This window comes from Dermochelys coriacea, chromosome 6, assembly GCF_009764565.3.
Source record: "Dermochelys coriacea isolate rDerCor1 chromosome 6, rDerCor1.pri.v4, whole genome shotgun sequence".
Classification (NCBI taxonomy): Eukaryota; Metazoa; Chordata; order Testudines; family Dermochelyidae; genus Dermochelys; species Dermochelys coriacea.
In genome coordinates this window covers 63283704-63307885 of record NC_050073.1, presented here as the reverse complement: position 1 = coordinate 63307885, position 24182 = coordinate 63283704, and the positions used below count along the sequence as shown (strand labels likewise).

The window sequence follows — 24182 nt, the reverse complement described above, 5'->3', positions numbered from 1 at the left end:
ACTGTCGTGAACAGAGTCTTTTTTAAATTAATACTTTAGTATAGAGGTGGGCAAACTACGGCCTGCGGGCCTGTCCTGCCTGGCTCTTGAGCTCCTGGCTGGGGAGGCTAGCCCCCGGCCCCTCCCCTGCTGTCCCTTCTCCCCCGCAGCCTCAGCTCGCTGTGCCACCAGCGCTCTGGGCTGCAGGGCTGCGTGCTCCTGCCAGGCAGTGTGGCGGTGTGGCTGGCTCCAGAGCGGCGCGGCTGCCAGACATGCTGCTCTGAGTGGCATGGTAAGGGGATGGGGAGCGGGGGGGTTGGATAAATGGCAGAGGTTGGGGGGGGCAGTCAAGAGTCAGGGATCAGCTGGGGTTGGATAGGGGCAGGGGATCCTGGGAGGGGGCAGTCAGGGGACGAGGAGCAGGGGGGTTGAATAGGTGGGGAGTTCTGAGCAGGGCAGTTGGGGGGGCGGGAAGTGGGAGGGGACTGGCTGTTTGGAGAGGCACAGCCTTCCCTACCTGGCCCTCCATACAGTTTTGGAACTCTGATGTAGCCCTCAGGCCAAAAAGTTTGCCCACCCCTGCTCTAGTAATATTAAAGCACCAACGATAAACTTTAGTTCTATAAGAGACTATGTAGCACACTTTGGTTGTTGCTTCACCTTATAAACTCTTTGTAGATTAAAATGTGAAATCTGGAAAACCAGAAATACATGCATATTTTCGTATGTTTACTTATTCTGCAATATTGATTGCATACTAAAATCCTGAAAGCTTTGTGGAGTCTAATAGCATTTCCATGAAACTTGAGATATCAGATATTGGCCACACTTATTACAGGCATAAACACAGACCACAAGGCTTATGTTGGGATGCAAATTTTCCTAACAATGTAGAAGAATGTCTCGTGTTTTTTCCCTTCTAAATCAGTTACACAAGTAGAACCACTCTTGCCAGATTCTCAGTGAGATTGCAACAGTTTGTATCTCCTCTTGGCTCAGAAATGTCAGATGACTTTGAAAAAAAGCAGTAAAAAGTACTTATTTCCAAACTTCTGACTATCTTACACCTAACATTGAGTATTTCCGGTACAAAGCATATTATAGACGAAAAAATAGAGAATGGTTGTTGCTCCAACTCTTATTTAGATTTTAATTTCTGGGCAGCGTACCTGTCACTCTATGCTAGAGATGGTATATGTTAATTTTAGCTATCAAAAAAGATCTATTGCTAGGTGGCAGTGCATTATTTATTTACTGGGCATGGGCATCGCTTAAAATTGGTGTAACCAAAACTGCAGAGTTTTTTTTTTCTTGACTTGCTTTAAAGAGAGACCTATCATAAAATGTGCACAGACTTGCAATGTAATGTGGAGGCTAGACTAGTAATGCAGTTCTAGAAGAATCCTTTCAGCAAAAACTGTTTTTAAAACTTGTTTTTTCCATTAGTTGAAATTTGTTTACTTTAGGAGTCGGACAGATGAGTGAATCTGACCTATTTTCTTCAAGGGACTTGTACTTGAAAAGGCTGGTTTCCCTTGCAAAATAGGAGGATTGCACAGAGAGCTTCCTCTCACATGACCTTCCTAATTACTTTTCTATTGGCTAAAGACTTTATTGGTATTTTGTGCTCCTATATGATGTTTGTATTTTGATCAAAGGGAGCTTGAAAACATTCAGTATTTGTTTAATCCATGGGTGTGGCAACAGGTGGTACCAAGCACCCTGAACAGTTTCACAAACCTTACCCATGATCAAAGACTTGGTCTAAAATGGATCATATCCCTTTACAGTCCAAGTGGAAAAAGTGGTGTTTGTATCTGGTTTGACTACCCCTGGTTCATGTTAGAATTCATTAGATTAAATCTTCATCAGATTTGTGGTTGGCTGTGTAGTCCTTCAGACTGAGAATGTAACTAGTTGCTCTCTGAATGAGGAAACTTGTAAGGCTGCTAATTTAAACTCTACTAAAGTTTAAAAGTAGTTTCAGGTGCCCACACCAGACCTGCCAGAGTCGCTCTGCCAACTTTTTCATTTTTATAGTTGCCTTTGCAGATTTTTCCTCTTGTCTGTTGCTGTGTGAAAGACCTATGGAAAGGGGAAATTTACGGGCTATTTACGGATAGTACATAACAGTGAAACTGACTATGCCAAGTGCACAAAATAAAATGAAATTTTTAAATTGGCTCATTATCTTGGATAACTTTTGAACTTAACCTCTGGTTAGTTTGTAGAAACTTGGGATTTAGTGGGGAACTGGTCTGTATTTATTTTATGGGGTAATCACCTTGATTTTTAGGAATAACTTCATTTCTATGAAAAAAGAAAAGGACTTGTTAGAGACTAACATTTATTTGAGCATAAGCTTTCATGAGCTACAGTTCACTTCATCAGATGCGTTCAGTGGAAAATACAGTGGGGAGAGTTATATACACAGAGAACATGAAACAATGGGTGTTACCATACACACTGTAAAGAGAGTGATCAGTTAAGGTGAGCTATTACCAGCAGGAGAGCGGGGGGGGGGGGAACCTTTTATAGTGATGATCAAGGTGAGCCATTTCCAGCAGTTGACAAGAATGTCTGAGGAACGGGGGGGGGGGGGAATAAACATGGGGAAATAGTTTTACTTTGTGTAATGACCCATCCACTCCCAATCTCTATTCAAGCTTAACTTAATTGTATCCAGTTTGCAAATTAATTCCAATTCAGCAGTCTCTCGTTGGAGTCTGTTTTTGAAGCTTTTTTGTTGAAGAATTGCCACATTTAGGTCTGTAATCGAGTGACCAGAGAGATTGAAGTGTTCTCCAACTGGTTTTTGAATGTTATAATTCTTGACGTCTGATTTGTGTCCATTCATTCTTTTATGTAGACTGTCCAGTTTGACCAATGTACATGGCAGAAGGGCATTGCTGGAACATGATAGCATATATTTGTAGATGTGCAGGTAAATGAGCCACTGATAGTGTGGCTGATGTGATTAGGCCCTATGATGGTGTCCCCTGAATAGAAATGTGGAGACAGTTGGCAATGGGCTTTGTTGCAAGGATAGGTTCCTGGGTTAGTGGTTCTGTTGTGTGGTGTGTGGTTGCTGGTGAGTATTTGCTTGGTTTGGGGGCTGTCCGTAAGCAAGGACTGGCCTGTCTCCCAAGATCTGTGAGAGTGACGGGTCGTCCTTCAGGATAGGTTGTAGATCCTTGATGATGCGTTGGAGAGGTTTTAGTCGGGGACTGAAGGTGAGGCTAGTGGTGTTCTGTTGTTTTCTTTGTTGGGCCTATCCTGTAGTAGGTAACTTCTGGGTACTCTTCTGGCTCTGTCGATCTGTTTCTTCACTTTTTGTAACAAATTGCAGTACATTTTTATGCATTAAACTTGGAAGTTGTCCATCTTGGCTCTTAAATAGAACTCTAAACAATATAAAATTTAATTTCTCCATAGTCCCCTATAATGGCCCCGACAAATTGGATACTTTCTTCTTCCAGCAGGTGGAAATTGGCTGATTTCATTTGTGGATGAAACTCTGAAAATGTAAAACACTAAACATGCTAAGTACAGAAACCAGTAACTGATGATTTTTAGCCATAATAGCCCCTGAGAAGGAGTAAAAGCCATTCTAGTGATACGACTGTATCCATCTATTTGGTACAGAAAGAATAAATCACCAGCCTGGGCTAGACTAGGTGGGTTTGCAGTAATGTTGTTGGATACATGTTACAACTATATGAAAATGCCAATCTGCAAATGACTGGGGTGGGGGCATTTTTTTGTGCTAGGTTTTTAAACTATTGTTTAGAGAAGATTGTCATAAGAATTTGAGCATTTTGTCACAGTGACAGCAATCTGTCTGTTTCCTGAATCTCAGATATGCATCCAGTGTGAATTACTTATTTAACATCTTAGTAAGTCTAAGCACTTTACCTAGATGTACAGACACTCTTTTCTTAACCTGTGTACTATATAATTTTTTAACATTAGCTATAATAATTTTAAATTGGATGGGACGGGGATGACGTGCATTGCCAATCAGGTGGCTGTTTGTAGGACAAACTACTTTGGGCTGTTGGGTGATTCTGATAACAGTTCAGTTTCTTTCAATTTTTCATTATTTTTATTTGTTGGGGCAAATAGTTGTTCTGACTAGTTGGACAGAAATTAATCCTAAGTAGGTAATGGTTTCTATTGCTGTTGAGCAGAGGTGGGCAAACTACAGCCTGCAGGCCACATGTGGCCTGCAGGACTGTCCTACCCAGCCCCTGAGCTCCTAGCCCGGGATGCTGTCCCCCGTCCCCTGCAGCCACACCGCCATGCTGCACAATGCTCTGGGTGGTGGGGCTGCTGATCCCACCCTGACCCGGTGCTCTGTGCTGCGTGGCAGAGCATGGCTGCCTGTGCAGCCATGCTGCCAGCCAACAGTGCTCCAGGCAGTGTGGTAAGGGGGCAGGGAGCTGGGTGGTGGTTAGATAGAGGGTAGGGGAGTTCAGGAGGTGGTCGGAGACGTGGGTAGGGGTTGGGGCAGTCAGAGGGCAGGGAACGGCGGTTGAATGGGGGCAGGGGTCCCAGGGGGGCAGTCAAGAAGGAGAGAAGGGGTTGGATGGGGCAACGGGGGGTGGTCAGGGGACAGAGAGCAGGGAGGGTGGATGGGGCAGGGGTCCTGGAGGGGGGGCAGTCAGGCAGGAGGGGGGTTGAGTGGGGTGGTAGGGGTAATTAGGGGCAGGGGACGGTCAGGGAGAAGGGGGGATAGATGGGGCAGGGGTTCCCAGGGGAGTCAGATAGGGGGCAGGGGCTGGGCCATGTCTGGCTGTTTGGGGAGGCACAGCCTCCCCTAATCGGCCCTCCGTACAATTTCATAAACCTGATGCGGCCCTCAGGCCAAAAAGTTTGGCCAACCCTGCTTTAAAGGGTCCATTTCAGTTCCTGCAACTAAGTTGTGAAAGCACATGATCATAGAGCTCACTGGGAAATGGACTTTTTTTTGCACAAAACGTTAATATTTTTGGTGAAAATTAAAAATATTTTGGTGAAAATGCTACCCTAGTTCCTCATGGGAGTTGTAGTTCAGGGACCTCATGTTCCCTTTCTCTTCTGTAGGCTGAGTTTTCTGGCTGAAATAAATCTGGTTGGAATAATGCACCAGTCTCCCATCTTGGCGGAGGAAGTGCATCATGGAGTCCCATAGCTGATGGGAGAAATCCAGGTGGGGAGCCTGATCCATAGAGGAGAATGGGGGAGATGTGGTAACCGAAGTACAACTTCTATGAGGCGTTGTGGCAAACAAAATAATTGGCCAAAATATTTTGGGGTTTGGCATATTTGGGTTTCTGACAGAAAAGTAAAACTTCTACAGAGACATTTTCAAGAAAAATTGTTTTGAACTAATCTTCTAGCAACAGTTGAGATGGAAAACTCTCAACCAGTCCTCCTCCTATGGTTATTGGTTAACTCTGCCTCTTAGTACAAAATAATCCTTAGACAAAATAATCAGCTGTTCTGGGCTGGCCAAACTCCTATAGAAATTCATGTTCCCTAAGGCTCTTGAGGCTGGAATTCTTAATCTGCATGTTTTTTATCTTAAAGGTGTTTTTCATGTGTAAAGCAAAATTCTAAGTTAGTTACTCTACTATCCTCTTTAGAACAGTTCTGCAGTTTTCTTTGCACACTCAGCACTCTTTTATTATTCAAAGAACTTTGAACTTACCTAGTTAGGACTTCATGAATGTGGAGGAGTTACTTGTTTGGAGTGATTAACTTTGTCAATAGCATCAGCAGAATTTGTGATAAGAAATGTGATCTCTTTGCACGCAGGTGCTGAGTGTGCACTCATTTCCACATCTTATTTTATTTTTAGCTAATCAAACCCATGTTTGATGTTGCTCTAGTTAAATCACATACGAGTTCACACTTTTCCTCTGCTGTTAAAATTATTTTTACTACCAAACTGCTTTACAGTTTTGCCAATCACAAATTCAAAAATCAAGTCAACCCCCATCATGAAATTCTTTAATGATTAAATCACTTTTGATCTGGTTTTTGAACTCTCCTTGCTTACTCCCAATATGTTTGATAAGCACAATTCTACTAACTCTTGCATATTTATTAACATTAAGGAGACTTTTGGGAGAGGAAAGAGCAATGAGGACATTGTTGTTTCAAGTAGCTGCTGGGTGAGGAATCATGAATTGCAGAGATGATGCATTGAAGTACCTCCATTGGAAAACATAATCCCAACCATACATATAAAATGATGGGGTCTCAATTGGTTGTTACCACTCAAAGAGATCTTGGAGTCATTGTGAATAGTTCTCTGAAAACAGCCGCTCAATGTGCAGTGGCAGTCAAAAAGGCAAACAATGTTGGGAATCATTATGAAAGGGATAGATAATAAGATAAGAAAAAAAAATACATATTGCCTCTATATAAATCCATGGTACGCCCACATCTTGAATACTGCGTACAGATGTGGTCGCCCCATCTCAAAAAAGATAATATTGGATTTGGAAAAGGTTCAGAAAAGGGCAACAAAAATGTTTAGGGGAATGGAAGGGCTGCCATATGGGGAGAGATTAATAAGACTGGGACTTTTTAGCTTGGAAAAGGGATGACTGGGGGGGACATGATAGAAAATCTATAAAATCTATAAAATCATGACTGGTGTGGAGAAATTTAATAAGCAAGTGTTATTTACTCCTTCTCACAACACAAGAACTAGGGGTCACCAAATGAAATTAATAGGGAGCAGTTTTTTAAAACAAAAGGAAGTATTTCTTCACACAATGCACAGTCAACTTGTGGAACTCCTTGCCAGAGGATGCTGTGAAGGACAAGACTATAACTGTGGGTTTAAAAAAAAGAAGTAGATAAGTTCATGGAGGGTAGGTCCATCAATGGTGGTTAGCCAGGATGGACTGGGATGGTGTCCCTAGCCTCTGTTTGCCAGAAACTGGGAATGTGCGACCAAGGATGAATCAATTGATGATTAACTCTTCTGTTCATTCCCTCTGGGGCACCTATTGACCGCTGTCGGAAGACAGGATACTGGGCTAGATGAACCTTTGGCCTGACCCAGTAGGTCCATTCTTATGTTGTCCCCATAACAATATGCTGTCCCCTAAGACAGGTTTCAGAGTAGCAGCCGTGTTAGTCTGTATTCGCAAAAAAGAAAAGGAGTACTTGTGGCACCTTAGACTAACAAATTTATTTCAGCATAAGTGCTTGTGAGCTACAGCTCACTTCATCGGACGAAAGCTTATGCTCAAATTTGTTAGTCTCTAAGGTGCCACAAGTACTCCTTTTCTTTTTTTTTTTTTTTCCCCCCTAAGACAGTGGTGGATGGAGTAATCTGATTTACCCCCCAAGATAGTGGGGTAGAGTGAGAGTAGGGAGTCAAACTCCCTTACTCCCACAAGACATACGGCAGATGGAGGAGGATTTTACCTTACACACACACACACACACACACACACACACACCCCTCCCCACTGAGAGCAGGAAGGGATTACTTCCCATCCCCATTATACAGCCCTGGTAAAGCTTCACTAGTTGGATAGTCACCAGATTGTTGTATTTGGGTCCTACCACACTGGACCCTTGTGCTCTTAAGTTTCTCTAGGTCTGAATAGGGAGCAGCACTCTTTCCTTGACCTGATTAGCACATTTCCTGGGCACAGGTTCTGTCATCTCTAGAAATGGGACCTCATGTCCCAGTTGCCTTAGACCTCCAGAACTAGTGAAGACCCACCAGATTTTCTAGTAACTTAGGCACACCCTTTTCTAGAGTTCCAACCTTGCGTGTTCTGGATTTATAGTTCACCTCTTCAGGGACATATGACAGTGAAAGCAGACGTAGGCTATGTAAGGATTCCAAAACCCAATCACTCTTTACTTCAGCTAGAACAAGATCTATACATACCTAGACACAACACCTATAGATTTTTCTGCCTTAGTTTCTTCTGCACTCAAGCATTCTTTGGGCTTAGGTCAGAGTCATCTGAGGAGTCCAGGATCATCCTTTCTATACATGGCTTCCCCTCTGAATCATGGTGAGTGTCTCTTCAGTGCAGCTAGTTTAATTCTTCCTCAACTGGTCCCATAGATAAATAGGATCCCTGTTCTTGTCTCCAGCTTAAGCTTCCTTTTATCTCTGTGGGTATGTCTACACCTAGTGTGTGTCTTCACCTAGTTGACAGACATGGAACAGCAAGGCTCATGCTCTAAAAATAGCTATGTATACAGCAGTGTGGGGATGGGTCTCAGACGCTGGGTTCCAGCCAAGTGGAACGTCTACACTACTATGTTTAGCCTCTTCGCGTGAGCCCCACAAGCCCAAATCAGTTGACCTGGGCTCTGAGACTCATTTCTGTGGAGTGTTGTGGATTTTTGTGTGTTTGCAGTATAGATGTATCCTCAGGCTCTGTTGCTTTTAAGACCTTTTTGCTCTGCTTCCTGAGGAAATTCCCCTGGTCCAAACCCCCACATTGCAGACCAATTTTGTGGGGCTGGTTTCAGGAGTGCCAGAAGCTCCATAGAGATGTTTGGGCGGGGAACAGATGCCCAAACCATGGTCCCGCCCTCATGCTGCCTCTTCCACTGAGGCCTACTTGCTACTCTCCGCTCTCGGTCACTTGCCCTTAAAGTGAGTAAAAAATGTTGGGGCCATGGCCCTCAGAGCCTGCCCTGGTTCCGGCATACCTGGCTGGTTTCCCTAGTCTTCAGCCCTTCCTTGATGCTCCCACTTGAATGGAGCTGTCAAGGTTGTGCCTGACAGCACAGGGATGACTCCATTTACGCAGTCATTCCATGATATAGCAATTTCATAAGATAAACCAGAATTCATAAGAAACACTTAAACAAATCCCCCAAATTGCCACATCCCAGTTGAGTCCTATGTGCAGGTGGAAGGGGGCTTGAAGGTTACCACCAAGGGGAGCTTTTTCTCAGTGACAGGTGGCATCCCTGCCCATATTTGGGCTACCCCCTCCCTAGGGAGTAATTCCTCACCCTCCTGGAGGCAAAGCTTTGTAGTACTCAACTGGTTAAAAGTGGAAGCCAGCTGTGCCAGCTTGCAGGATGGAAGGGATCCCCTCTCCAATGGTGCCTTCTTGGATTCAGGGCAGGGGGAATGCACTGTGCTTCCTTGATGGCCCCAAGGCAAAGGTGGAGGCACAAGCTGGTTAGTAACCCCAGAAGCCTGTAGGGGGATCAAGACCATTAACTACCCCGCCCCCCAAGAAGTTTCCCAGGCTGGGGGTATGGTTGGAGCAGTGGCAGTCAATGGGATTAGGGGACAGAAGTACTTTGGGAGTGGGGAGGGCCAGTGGCTGCAGGGAAGGTTCAGGACAGCAAGTATTGGCTGAAAAGCCCAGAGTGCGGAGGCTTTGGTTTGGGTAGTAAGTACCAGCCCAACATGTAAGTGGTGAGACATTAGGGCAGGGGGAGGGAAGGTATGTAAGGGGCCAGATTGCAGGGAGCTGCCAGTGCCTGGACTGTCAGTGGGAAGGAAGTGATCAGAAGCAGGAGCTGGGAACAGGGAGAGTGTGGAGCAATGTTGTGGAGTCAAAAGTAGGCCTGGGGAGTGGTGAGGAGGAGTCAGGATTGGCTGTGGGCAAGTGGGGAGGAAGGAAGGGATCATGGAAGCAGTAGGTATTTGCAGGGGCTGGGGAGAAGGGAATGGGAGTTGCTCCTAGGGAAAAGGTGAGTGCAGGCTTCTGCTCCCAAATTGCATGATGGCTGGAAGTCTCCATCATTTTGCGAGCACCTGCTGCAGAGGGCAAAATTATGTGACTGACCTGTGATAAATTTCTGAGAGTTGGCAATGCTAGCATTAACCAGCTATGGAAATTTTAGTTCCATGCTTGTGTTCTTTCTTTTCCCTCCTTCCCCCATTTTCATTCCCCATGAGTGCTTTTTCTTGTTTCTGAGGATTCAGGATTCATCTTCTAGGGTCAACCTAGGAAACAGTGTCGTTGCAGAGGAAGACTCTTTGGTGGTATGAGGAAGGAAGTCAGGCTTGGGAATTTATCTGTAGTGCTTCTTAAATCTTCCAATGAGATTGAAGTATGAGGCATTCCCTATTCCAGGAACAAGCATACTTCTTGATGCCTTATTGCTAGAATCATAAAGATAGCTTTAAATGATGATTTTGACAGTGTCACTTTTTAAAATAGGCTATAGGAAAATAAAGAATGCTAGGGAAACAAACTGGCAATCCAAAATTTCGTTTCCTTTGTCTGGGTTTATTAATATCACCACACCCATATAAAACAATAGAGAACTGCTTTGCTCAATTACCATATTAATTTATAACAAAGTGACAGTTGCACAAAGCTTGGGGGGGGGGGGGGGGTTAATGACAAAACTCAGACCTTTTGTCATTTGGAATGGCCAGAGTGCTTTAGTGTTGCAGATGGAAAGGGCTTGACATTTCTTCTGAAAACTAGGTTGACTAGGAGTGAGGTTGGCAACAAGTTACTTTAACTTTTAATCCCTTCCTGTGTTCAGTTATGTGACAGCTGTGGTTTTTGAGGATTTTAAGCCGTTTTGATGTCGGGAATTGTAAATACAGACAAAAGTGAATCATTTTCCATGTAGCTCAGTGTCTAATAGTTTTACTTGGAAAGCAAAAATGTCCACTGTGAAATTTTCTCCATATAAGTTTAATGTGGTGCTCTTTTCAAAATGCTTTTGAAATGAGCTTTCAAAGCCCCTCAGCTCACATATTTGGACATACAATCCCCATGCTTCCTGGGGCCACCCCTTGATCTAAAGAGGCATGTGCCTGGCTTGCCTGGTTTGGTTTGCATACTAAAACCTTCTGGTCAAAAGGGAGACTTCATTTTGGAGGTGTCTAGAAAGTTCAGGATGGAAGGGGGATGTCAAGGTTGTTCCTTCTAGATTACCATTACTTTACTCCATCTGATGTTGCTGTTGGCTAGTTGAGCATAATGCCCTTATACAAGCAGAGCCTTCTCAGATCCCACCTCTAACTGGCTCCTTGTTTACTAAGCCACTTTGCTTTGAGAGACTTCCATCTATTTCTGTAGAAGCACAAATTTTTCGCATAATAACATAGTGATATTGGTGGGCCTAAACTGTGGGAAAAACTTAATTTTGATACCTACTGAAATACATATATTTTTCTTCTCTAGGACGTGAAAACTGAGAAATGAACAAATTACGACAGAGTTTTAGGCGAAAGAAAGATGTTTACGTCCCAGAGGCTAGTAGGCCTCACCAATGGCAAACAGATGAAGAAGGGGTTCGCAGTGGAAGATGCAGCTTTCCAGTTAAGGTAAGAGTTTCTGCCTTTCTCGTACTAGCCCATGAACCCCAGTCAGTCTTTTTGTTGCAATGGATATTTTATTGCAGAATAGACATACCCTAAGTAGCTCCACAGTAATCTCTAGAAACTGGTCAGCTTCTAAGGTGTTGGACACCGAAGGATTACATGCCAGTACACAGAAAGGAAAATGACATTTTAAAGGCTCCTTTCAGAGACACAGGGCATTGTGCAGGAAAATAGTTCAGATGTTTTCTGCTACTTTAAAACTGTAATATATAGTATCCCCAAATACTGAGGCTTCTGAAGCATGTGCATGTCGACTATTTGTTAAGCTTTTCTATATTAAATGCTGTGTTTTAGCCTTGGACTAGAAGGGAGGGGCTGTCATAAAGAGCACATACATAATTCAGAGTTCTGATAAGATATTATAAGAGGCTAGGTATAAAAGCTAGAATGTCTCCTAACTTCTAGTCTGTTGAGCATCTGGATTAACTCAAAGTGAAACTGCTTCTGTGATCCCTACATGTTGCACTGGCATAAATAACTTTTCCCATGTCATACTTGTTATGCTACAAGTTAGGATCTTTAGTTGTAGTGGCAGATGTTTGTTTCATAGAATTATAAGATGCACCAATCTTTCTCTGGACATGTGTTCCCAAAGATTAAAAACAATGTAACAGTAAAGGAGTATCCTCTGGTAAAAAGGTAAGCAAATAAATAATCCTTTACATCAGTGGTCTCCAAAGTGGGGTGCGCACAGGAGGAGCGCCACCGAAGGAGTGCCACCAGCACGGCGCCAGCAGCGCTCCTGGACCTTTGATTCTTTGGTGGCATGCCGGCGGTAGCCTGGCTCTCCCCGCTCAGTCTTTGGCGGCACACTGGCGGCAGCTCTTTTTTTTTTTTTTTTTTTTTTTTTTTTTTTTCCGGGGAGGGGGGTTCCCTAGAGCTGGCCCTGGGAGTGCACGATCCAAAAAATTGAGACCACTGCTTTACATGATGATGTGTTGCTGGAGCTTTATCAAAGCCATGTTTTCCTGATCTGTGCTGTAACTAACTTGTAGAATTAAATCATTTTGGTGGTCTATTGGAAAAATTACTGAGTTAAAATACTTCTCGTGCATGTAGGTTGCCCTGTGCAGGCTTACTTGGCTCCACTGGTGTATAATGGAGTTCATATTTAAAATCAGATTTAAGATGAGAAGTTGAATTCTAATCGCAGAAGTTAACCAGACCTATTGATGATAGCAAATTGCTCTGATTGTGTCTCAGTACACTATGCATTGAGATGGGCAGTAATGGAAAATGGTTTATTAGCTTTGGGATGTAAAGTGGATGATAACCAGTATTTAACAGATACAGGCAGGAAATACGTCGTCATGAGCAAACAAGATAAACCAAATTTGAAGTTTAGTTTGGTGGGTGGAACTATATTTTGTTTAGAGGAATATAACCTTGCCCTGTTGAAGGAGAGCATCCTGTCAGACAATTCTTGGGGACTGTTCAATAATGCACTGTACTTCAGGAAAGCGTGCTGTTATATATGGGTTTATATCTAAATGGGTGTTCCTGCTTCCTGATGAACATCAGTGGAGAACAAAACATTTTAAAATAGACTTTTTTCCAGAGATCCCAACAGTCTGATACACTGTGAAAATAGAAACAAGACCTTCCCTTTCAATAACCCATAAGTGGATGTTGCAGAGAGAGACAGCATTTGTGTTAAAGTGTACTTATGCTGTGGAGACAATACTGCTGCCTCACTCTGCCATCAGCTTTTGTTTTGAGATGCCCAAAAGGTTACTGAACAATTAAGATGATTGATTCAGAGTCTTGAAAGGATTAGGCTTATTTTACGGAGAGCTGAGAATCATCCATATAGTGTTGTTACAATAGGATGTAAGAAGAAAAGGAGTACTTGTGGCACCTTAGAGACTAACAAATTTATTAGAGCATAAGCTTTCGTGAGCTACAGCTCACTTCATCGGATGCATTCGATGAAGTGAGCTGTAGCTCACGAAAGCTTATGCTCAAATAAATTTGTTAGTCTCTAAGGTGCCACAAGTACTCCTTTTCTTTTTGCGAATACAGACTAACACGGCTGCTACTCTGAAACCTGTCAATAGGATGTAAGATATCCTTTGCTGAAGTAAAACATACACTTGAAGCTATATGGAGCTTAGTATTTTTAAAATATTATTGCTAAACAATTATTTAATCTATATCACTGAGCTCTGTTTTGGAAATTGGCCTATTGCTAGCATAAAGGCTAACTAAAGCCAGTTAAAGTGTTTGCTATTTGTCTAACTTTTTCTTTGTAAATGGGATGAAATGTGGAGATTGAGTAAGATGTAGCTATCAGGCTCTACTTTTTTGACCTTGCGCGGAGTTCTACTTGCTTCAAGAGCAATCACAGGGAAGTGTTCAGATTCTAGAGTATTCAAATGGAATACAGGGTATATTCACCAGCAAGGTCCAAGTGAAAGAAACATGCAAAACTTTGCCACTTTGTATAAAAGTGAGAACAGAATGGGTTTACATTCTGACATTGGATCCTATACTGCTAGTGTCAAATGACTTAGGCTTTCCATCAATATTTGATTTTTCCACAGTGTTGATGACAGCTTACACATTTTTTAATTATATCTGCATCATTAATATATCAGAATTTTCATAGTCAGTTTTTTTTCTTTAGCTTTCTAACTAGCCTTCAATTTAGTGGGGAGACTGAGATGAAATTTTATTTTTATGCTCAGTGATGGCTAAAACAGGAAGGGAGGGAGGAAGGATGGACTGCATGAGTTTTATATTAAGATCTTAAGTTGACCATTTACACTACTTTTATCCCCATACAGCAGTGGTCACCAACCCATTGATCGTGATCAACTGGTAGATCCTGGAGCCTCTGCCAGTTAGTTGTGATCTCTGAGCCACTAAAATTCCAGGGGCGCAGCAGAGCTCAGGCAGGTTGCCTGTCTGCCCGCCCTGGCCCCACGCTGCTCCTGGAATCAGCTGGCTGCTGGCATGCCTCTGCAACCCCCAGGGGGAGGGGAAGTGGGGGGGCCGGTGGCTCCATGTGCTGCACTATTCCCACAGCTCCCATTGCCTGGTTTCTGGCCAATGGGAGCTGCAGGGATGATGCTTGCGGGCACAGGCAGTGCATGGAGACCTGCTGCCTCTTTCTTCCCGCCCCAGGGGCCGCAGAGATGTACCAGCATGCCAGCAGCCAGATGCTTCTGGGAGTGGCATGGGGCCAGGGTGGGCAAGCAGCCTGCCTGAGCTCTGCTGCACGCCTGGACTTTTTGCGGGGAGACAGCACCTTGCACCCCATCCTCTACCCCAACTCCCTGCCCCAGTCCAGAGCACCCAAATTCCCTCCCAGAGCTTACAACCCTCACTCCTACACCCCCAACCCCATGCTCAGCCAACACACACCCCACAGTTGAGAATGTTACACTAATTTGTGACAATCCCTGAAGGATTTTGGATCTATAAACCACAAATGACACTAGTGAGCGGGACGGGGCCTCGGGGAAGGGAAGGGGTAGATCCTGGGTTGATCTTAAATTCAAAAAGTCATCTTGTGTGTAAAAAGGTTGGAGACCACTGTCATACAGTAACAGATTTCTTTGATTATAGTATTCTAAACATATCAGATACAAAGCTATTCATATCCACTGTGCACAGACCTTTAACTATGAATCCACAGTCATGGCGGTGACACGTCCAATTGCCACCCTTCCTCTGTATCTAATTTGCCTGCAACAGTTTTATTGGTTGTAGTGACTCAGTGGTATGAGATACTAGTCACATGTCAGAGTTTTCATTAGCTAATTACTTGGCCAACCTGCTATTGCTCTTCATAGACTCCATGGCTACATGTAACTTGGACATTGATGCCTAGAAGGCTACACATGACACTGCTAGCTTGGCTTTCCTGGGCACTAAGGTACCACTACTGGAAAAGCTGATGTAGGAGCATAGGGAAAGTCCATAGAGCAAAGAGATATTAGGACTCTGGGATAAAGCTCTCCTGCCCCCTTTCAGATAATGCTAGTCTCTCCAGTGTAATCTTCTAAACCTGTATATCAGTGGTCTCCAACCTTTTTTAAGCCAAAGATCACTTTATGAATAGCTTATACGTAGAGCTTTGTGACTACTGCAGGGGCCAGTGTGGCTGACCCCAGGGCTGCCCAAACAGCTGGCCGCTGCAGGAGCGATTCTGCAGCTGCTGCTCTGGCAACTCTGGGCAGCTGGCCTTGGGGACCGCCCAAGCAGCAGTCCCGGGGCAGCTGCTAGCTCTCCAGGGCTCCCCACTAGCAGCTGCTGGCCTATTGGAATCCGCCCCTCAGCACCCACCCTAAAATTCAATCTGGTATTTATGGTATAAGTCATGGACAGGTCACAGGTAAGAAATAAAAACTCAAGGTCCATGACCTGTCCATGACTTTTACTAAAAACACCCATGATTAAATCATAGCCTTACTTTTATGTCCCCACCGGGCTTGACATCAGTAGCAAATCAGCCACTGTCCTCATGTTCCTGTGTTCCCTTCAACTACCATTTAACCCTTTTCCTGTTTTCTCCTTTCCTCATTCTTGTCTTTAATTTGCATCCTGAAATCTTATTGGTTAAAATGCCTTAATATAAAAATATCAAAAAAACAAATGTTGAATCAGTTTATTCAATGCCTTTTTAAGAATGAATTGGTCTTGAATGTCACTTTGCTGATCTAGATCAGAAGTATAGACTACTCTGCACAAATACACAGACCACCAAATATATAACTTAATATGCATTGATTTATATTATGACCCTTAGTGTTGATTGCTATTTTAAATAAAATCAGTCTGAAATATTAGTAGCAAGTTGAGCTGCATGCTAGCAATGTATAGGACCTTCTGGAACATGGAAGTTTTAAACTCTGCAACATGTGGGAATGCATTGTATTAAAAATAATAAAGGTTAACATTCAAGGGTGACATAATGTCTTAATTATGCTTCATATAAGCACTACTTTGCATTCCTATTAAAGGAGTAATGACTATCTTATTCTCTGTCAGCAGTGACTTATAACCACTTTTAAGAACAAGCACAGCAGCAAGGAAATACTAAATTTAAAAAGGGCCACAGCAATTACCATTTGAAAATTAATATAAGGAAACGGTGTTAAGGCTGTGGAAAAGAACTTGAAAGCCATATAAATAAATTTATGGAAAAGTGGTCAGCACTGGTAAGGTGAGTCTCATTATCCATTGTGAGCCTAACTTTGTGTCCCTCCTCTTTGGTCTATCACCAGAACGCAGTCTCAGATTTTGTTTAAAATTGTTGTCCAGGTAACCTATTAAAGATACAGGGCATGAAAAAGATTTGTTGCTTGTAGTTTAAAAATTCTCTTGATTTGATCACACCGTAGTTACAAAACAGCTGATTTGAGATTTTAAATAGAGAGTTTATATGAAAGATCATTGCATTTTTAGTGCACAGAATGAGATCCAGTATCTCTAACATCAAAAGTCATGAGTTCAGGCCCCCCAAAATCATAATTTTTTAAAATCAAGATTCTTTTTATATTGGCCTTTTGATTTTTGAACTTGTAGGTTATCCTGGGGTCATGTTTTCAAGCCTTTCTCTGTAACAGAGAACTAGAAACTTAATTTCTTAAATGAAAGCTGAGACTCTTGCCTCATCACAAGATTTCAGGAGCTCAGTGCTTTAAGGGGAGAAAAAAACCTGAATAGAAACTCACGATAAAATTGTGAGATCTGGCAACACTTGATATGTTGAAAATCATATTTTAAAGTTAGCCTATGCTGAGTTAGATATGTCAGAGTGTCACATAAGAGTCAAGTGCTTGGGAGCATGCAGAGTTTATAAGATCTGCAAGCTATGGTGGGACTTGGTGGTTTTCTTCTCTACACCCAAATTATTTTTACCTTCCTAGATATTGGACTTCCCAAGTGAAACTGATCTGTTCTTCTTCGAGTGCTTGTTCATTTTCCTTTCCATGGTAGGTGTGTGCGCTATGCATGCACAATCGCCAGCGATTTTTCCCTCAGTGATATCCATTGGGGCCCTCTGGTGCTGTGCGCTCATTTGCCCTTATAAGGGGCCTGGCCAGCCCCACACCCTCTGTTCCTTCTTACTGCCTTACAACAGCTTCTCTTACCTCAGCAAGGTATTAATCAGTAGTTCTTGTTGTTTTTGCTTTCCAAATTTCGTTCCCTTCCGTTTTTCTTTTTGGTAGTAGTGTAAATAGTTGGACCCTCACTTTTGTTTAGAGGGACATCCTCTGCCCTTGGGGCCAGGCATGCACTGGTTTCCATGCTTCAAACTCTGTGCATCCTATGGCAAGCCCATGCTGGTGAGTGACCCGCATTCCTGCTGTCTGGAGGAAGGTCATATGTGAGAGCGTTGCCAGATCTGCCACCAGTTCAAGCCTCATCTGGGAAAAGGACACAGAAGCTAGACTAAGGTTCATCCTGATGGAAGCTGCACTCAGACCAGCATCGGAGTCAAGCTGGCATAGGGTACCTTGGCATCTGTGCAGAGTGCTCCTCTGGTGGCATGTGTCTTTCTGCACTGTTCCCCTTCACTAGTGCCAAGGAAGAAGCACAAAAAGCAATGGTCCAATGTTCCCTGGATCCAAGGAAGGACAGTGGGAGTGTGACCTGTCGGGCCACTCCTCTTTTTTACAGTGCAAATATTTGTAATCAAAAATATAAAATGAGTAGCATACACTTTTTTTGTATTCTTGTTGTAGTTGAAATCCATATATTTGAAAATGTAGAAAAAAATCCAAAAATATTTAAATGGTATTCTATTGTTTCACTGTGCAATTAATTTTTTTTAATCTCGTGATTAATTGTAATTATTTTTTTAATTGTTTGACAGCCATAGGCAAATCACTGAAGAACTTAGACTACAATCACCCATTCATCATGTGCTTCGCTGACTACTTTAAAGTGTGATACTGTCTGACACAAGCATCTCTGGAAGGTGCTGTCAGACATGAGGATTTAAAGCCTCTTACTGGAAGTCACTACCACCAAGAGATCATGGTGTGAATGGCAGTAGGTCACAGTGAGTGGTTTTCCACTGGGCAGTATGAGAGACGAGGGTGTTTTTTGTCCCAAGCGTCTTTACCATATACCCAGAATTTATTATGAGACAAGTCTTTGAAGGTTTTGACAGAGTAGAAGGAGCTAGGATATCCATTGATGAACATGTCTTAACTGACCTCAGATAACATGATGAAACGATGCTCTTTGCTACAACCACCAATGCAATGAAACAAATATTGGAGTCTGTGTAAAAACAAAAAGAAAAGCAGTACTTGTGGCACCTTAGAGACTAACAAATTTATTAGAGCATAAGCTTTCGTGAGCTACAGCTCACTTCATCGGATGCATTTGGTGGAAAAAACAGGAGAGATTTATATAGACACACAGAGAACATGAAACAATGGGTTTATCATACACACTGTAAGGAGAGGTTTCAGAGTAGCAGCCGTGTTAGTCTGTATTCGCAAAAAGAAAAGGAGTAATTGTGGCACCTTAGACGACCCATCACTCTCGCAGATCTTGGGAGACAGGCCAGTCCTTGCTTACAGACAGCCCCCCAATCTGAAGCAAATATTCACCAGCAACCACACACCACACAACAGAACCACTAACCCAGGAACCTATCCTTGCAACAAAGCCCGTTGCCAACTCCGTCCACATTTCTATTCATGGGACACCATGATGGGGCCTAATCACATCAGCCACACTATCAGAGGCTCATTCACCTGCGCATCTTCCAATGTGATATATGCCATCATGTGCCAGCAATGCCCCTCTGCCATGTACATTGGCCAAACTGGACAGTCTCTACGTAAAAGAATAAATGGACACAAATCAGATGTCAAGAATTATAACATTCAAAAACCAGTTGGAGAACACTTCAATCTCTCCGGTCACTCGATTACAGACCTGAGGGTGGCTATCCTTCAACAAAAAAGCTTCAAAAACAGACTCCAGCGAGAGACTGCTGAATTGGAATTAATTTGCAAACTGGATACCATTAACTTAGGCTTGAATAGAGACTGGGAATGGATGAGTCATTACACAAAGTAAAACTATTTCCCCATGTTATTTCTCCTCTCCCCACCCCCCACTGTTCCTCTGATATTCTTGTTAACTGCTGGAATTAGCCTACCTTGCTTGTCACCATGAAAGGTTTTCCTCCTCCTTCCCCCCCCCCCCCCCCCCCGCTGCTGCTGATGGCTTATCTTAAGTGATCACTCTCCTTACAGTGTGTATGATAAACCCATTGTTTCATGTTCTCTGTGTGTGTATATAAATCTCTCCTCTGTTTTTTCCACCAAATGCATCCGATGAAGTGAGCTGTAGCTCACAAAAGCTTATGCTCTAATAAATTTGTTAGTCTCTAAGATGCCACAAGTACTGCTTTTCTTTTTGCGAATACAGACTAACACGGCTGCTACTCTGAAACCTGTGTAAAAACAGGTAGTGAGGAATATGGACTATTCCTGAATATGATTGAAAGCAAACATGCATGTTGACCAGACTAACAAAAACAGGATGCAAACAGACATCACAATCAATGGACAAGCTGTAGAGGCAGTAATGAATTTAATTATCCAAGATCATATATATCCAATCAAGGAGACTGTTCCAAAGAATTCTGAAGAAAAGTAGGGCTGACTTACTCAGCTATAGCCTTCCTTAAAGCGTGGAAAAACCAAGGCATCTCAAAATCTACAAATTTGTGACTTTTTTCCTTAGTGATTTATGAATGTGAATCGTGGGAAGTTAATGCTGACAAAAAGAAAGTTGAAGTTTTTGAAATGTGGTCCTGGCAAAGACTTAGATATATCCTGGATGGGGAAAAAGACAAACGCTTAGGAAATATTACTGGAGAGAAGTAGTTGATGTAGGAAATCAACAGACTCAAACTGTGTACATTTTTGGTCATGCTAGGCCTTGAGATTGAAATCGCTGTTCATTCCATTACTTTCTCAAGGTTGAGGGTCATGTCAGTATGGGACAAACAGCCAGGAGATGGATTGCATGTTCCCTTCTTGAAAGCATCCCCCAACCTTAAAGATTTTAAGCCTCACATTTTTCACACTGAAGGAATAGACTGACCCAGTTTGACTTGCCTCAGCATCATCTAAAGTCTTGGGGAGAAACTCTACTTACCCTGATACCGCTGTACTCCTCTTCACATATGATACAGCCACGGCTAAGGTTTAAATCTTGTTCTCTAGAGTGGAAGGTTCAGGGTAATAACTTGCTCCATCATCCATCCCATAAAGATTGGTTTCTGAAAATGTTCAGATACACTGGTTAAAATTTTGACTGGTTATTAGGACAACCTTCAGTGGTATCGTCTTAGGAACCTGTATTATACACAACATACTGTTTGAACTGGGCTCTGTCTTCAGGGATTTTAGCTTTCTATAAAGGCGTTGTCGGTGAAATCCTGGTGAAAAAGTGAAATGCATTGAGCATCTTAAGGCTGCAAGTTGATAGTGTGGTATCAGTCATTCCTGGTTTTGGTTGTCATGGAAGCTAAATGGAAATATGTTCAATACTGTATTTTTACTATTTACATTACTGGAAAAAATCCAGCTTTTTGCAGAGAGGTTAGAGATGCCATGATCCTTGTAACAATGACTGCCTTTCACCAATGAATTTGCTGCTTCTCTTTCAAAAAAAAATCTCATTCTGTGTAGACTTTGGTATGAAGAAGACATGTACCTCTTTTGTACAAAAGCACATTAAGCTTTTGCCTCCCACACTGTTTTTGAGTTCCTGAAGATTTTTAATTTCAGTGGAACTTTGTTGTAGATCTGTAAAATACCATGCAGACCTATTGTGCTGTGTAACAAAGAACAAGTCCCTGCCAAAGAACTTGACAATCTAAATGTAATGTTTCTCCCTCCTTCATGTGTTTCCCAGAATGGTCGTATTTGGGGACAGTGAAAGGTTGTGCAGAGAACAATTGGACTTCTTCCAGTTTTGCCGACTCTTGTGTGGCCCCCTGAATTTAGTTGGTTCTAACGCAATATACTGCTGCAATGCCAACAACTTCAGTGAATTCTGTTGCCATTCACCCAACAATGATATCTGTAGATTAACTTTCCTTCATAAATTTTAGGGAATAGACCACGTCTTAACCCAGTGGTTCTCAAACTTTTGTACTGGTGACCCCTTTCATATAGGAAGCCTCTGAGTGCGATTTCCCCTCCTTATAAAGTAAAAACACTTATATATTTAATACCATTATAAATGCTGGAGGCAAAGCAGGGTTTGGGGTGGAGGCTGAGAGCTTGCAATGCCCCGTGTAATAATCTCAGACGGCCTGAGGGGTCACGACCCCTAGTTTGAGTCCCCCTGTCTTAACCTAATTAGCAGTTTTTCATCAGAATGTGAAATACAGGTCTGCAGAACTATAATTGTTGCTTCATTAGTAGGTGTATTTAGCCATTTCTGTTAACATTTCAAATGTAAAAACAAAAGGAGTACTTGTGGCACCTTAGAGACTAACACATTTATTTGAGCATAAGCTTTCGTGAGCTACAGCTCACTTCATCGGATGCATTTGGTGGAAAAAACAGAGGAGAGATTTACACACACACACACACACACACACACACACACACACACAGAGAGAGAGAGAGAACATGAAACAATGGGTTTATCATACACACTGTAAGGAGAGTGATCACTTAAGATGAGTCATCACCAGCAGCAGGGGGGGGAAGGAGGAAAACCTTTCATGGTGACAAGCAAGGTATGCTATTTCCAGCAGTTAACAAGAGTATCTGAGGAACAGTGGGGAGTGGGGTAGGGTGGGAGAGAGAAATACCATGGGGAAATAGTTTTACTTTGTGTAATGACTCATCCATTCCCAGTCTCTATTCAAGCCTAAGTTAATTGTATCCAGTTTGCAAATTAATTCCAATTCAGCAGTCTCTCGTTTGGAGTCTGTTTTTGAAGTTTTCTTGTTGAAGGATAGCCACCCTCAGGTCTGTAATCGAGTGACCGGAGAGATTGAAGTGTTCTCCGACTGGTTTTTGAATGTTATAATTCTTGACGTCTGATTTGTGTCCATTTATTCTTTTACGTAGAGACTGTCCAGTTTGGCCAATGTACATGGCAGAGGGGCATTGCTGGCACATGATGGCATATATCACATTGGAAGATGCGCAGGTGAATGAGCCTCTGATAGTGTGGCTGATGTGATTAGGCCCTATCATGGTGTCCCCTGAATAGATGTGGACAGAGTTGGCAACAAGCTTTGTTGCAAGGATAGGTTCCTGGGTTAGTGGTTCTGTTGTGTGGTGTGTGGTTGCTGGTGAGTATTTGCTTCAGGTTGGGGGGCTGTCTGTAAGCAAGGACTGGCCTGTCTTCCAAGATCTGTGAGTGATTGGTCATCCTTCAGGATAGGTTGTAGATCCTTGATGATGCGTTAGAGAGGTTTTAGTTGGGGGCTGAAGGTGATGACTAGTGGCGTTCTGTTATTTTCTTTGTTGGGCCTGTCTTGTAGTAGGTGACTTCTGGGTACTCTTCTGGCTCTGTCAATCTGTTTCTTCACTTCAGCAGGTGGGCATTGTAGTTGTAAGAATGCATGATAGAGATCTTGTAGGTGTTTGTTTCTGTCTGAGAGGTTGGAGCAAATGTGGTTATATTGTAGAGCTTTGAAGGTAAACTTTGTTTTTCTGATCTAAAGTTGATTTTTCCCCCCTCTAGTCTTCAGTTCTGTTAAATGTTGGGAATTGTAAACTTACCTTCCAAGTTTCTAGAAGCAAAATTGAAGCCGTATGATTGCATGATAGCCTAAATCAGGTGATGTGTAAAGTAGTTTGTAGCTTTGGTTAAATATGGGTGTTATATGCCTCTCCTCTGAGCTGGAGGTGAATGCCACATTTAAGAGTTGGAAATAAGGTTTTTAAAGATGAATGAGGAGAGAACCAGCTGCTATTGTTCAGTTGTAAACTATTTTCTTCCAGGCTGAGCTAACAAGACAATAACACATTGGCTATGTTGTTGAAAGTTCTTTGCAGCAGAAAAGACAAATTTTTAAAAATTTTGTTCTATAGAGCACAACAAAGACTGCAGAAATGTTTTTTTTTTAATTTCACTTGTAGCATTCATCACTGAAGTCAATAGCTGCTATCTTTTGGTTTCTGTCAAAATATGATGAAAATAATACACTTCGTCTTTCATCCAAGGATCTTAAAGTTCAAGTGTAGAAAGTGCATTCTCTGTCCCTTTCCCGGTACATTTGCAGGAAGGCACAGGTGTGTTTTTTTTTTTTAAGTAATTCATTGACTGATGTCGAATGAAGTCTGGATCGTGCTCTTCTGGAGTGGGCAGATGCAGCTGATGTGTAATAATGTCCCATTCATTGATGTGAAAGTGCTATTGAAAACTGTTGCTGAAACTCATGTTCAAAAAAGCAGCAACAGAGCTGTATTAAAATCCTGGTGAAAATTGCACCATGTGACTTCTCAAGGAGAGGTTTGGCAACATTTTGGAAAATGGCTTTTTTGGAGCGGAACATGAGGCAATGTTTATCCTACTCAACTTCTCTCCTTTCTGAGCAAGGGGCAAGTTGCCAAGTACAGGAACTGAATTGGCTGGATCTATGTAGATCGAAACACTCTGCCTACACTAGTGTAAATGAGATGCACAAATAGTTCCAAGATTCTTTGAACTATTCTGTATCCATAAGTGCAGATTGGACATTTCATTGGAAATAAAATATTGGCCAAAATCCATGGATATGTGATGTGGTTTTACTAACTCAATTCTGATACCGTGATGGCATACCTTTGGTCCTGGCTATGCTGCCTTCTAAATAGAACCGAAATAGTTTCTAATCTTGCTTAAAAAGATTGATTACACCCCAACCTATTTT

The 24182-nt window shown here is 42.5% G+C and overlaps 1 protein-coding gene across 20 annotated transcripts in view; it reads left to right on the top strand.

Annotated features, from left to right (window-relative positions):
- NUMB (NUMB endocytic adaptor protein) overlaps positions 1-24182 on the top strand; it is a 148405-nt gene that overhangs the window by 86435 nt on the left and 37788 nt on the right. For 14 of the 20 annotated variants that reach the window (XM_038404428.1, XM_038404427.1, XM_038404424.2 and 11 more), the window contains one exon: positions 11118-11260. In XM_038404428.1, coding sequence (XP_038260356.1) covers positions 11135-11260 — 126 coding nt within the window. In that variant the 5' untranslated portion in view covers positions 11118-11134. Of the gene's footprint in view, positions 1-5064; positions 5171-11117; positions 11261-24182 lie in introns of all 20 variants that reach the window. The other 6 variants (XM_043515689.1, XM_043515697.1, XM_043515691.1 and 3 more) reach the window with 1 other exon arrangement.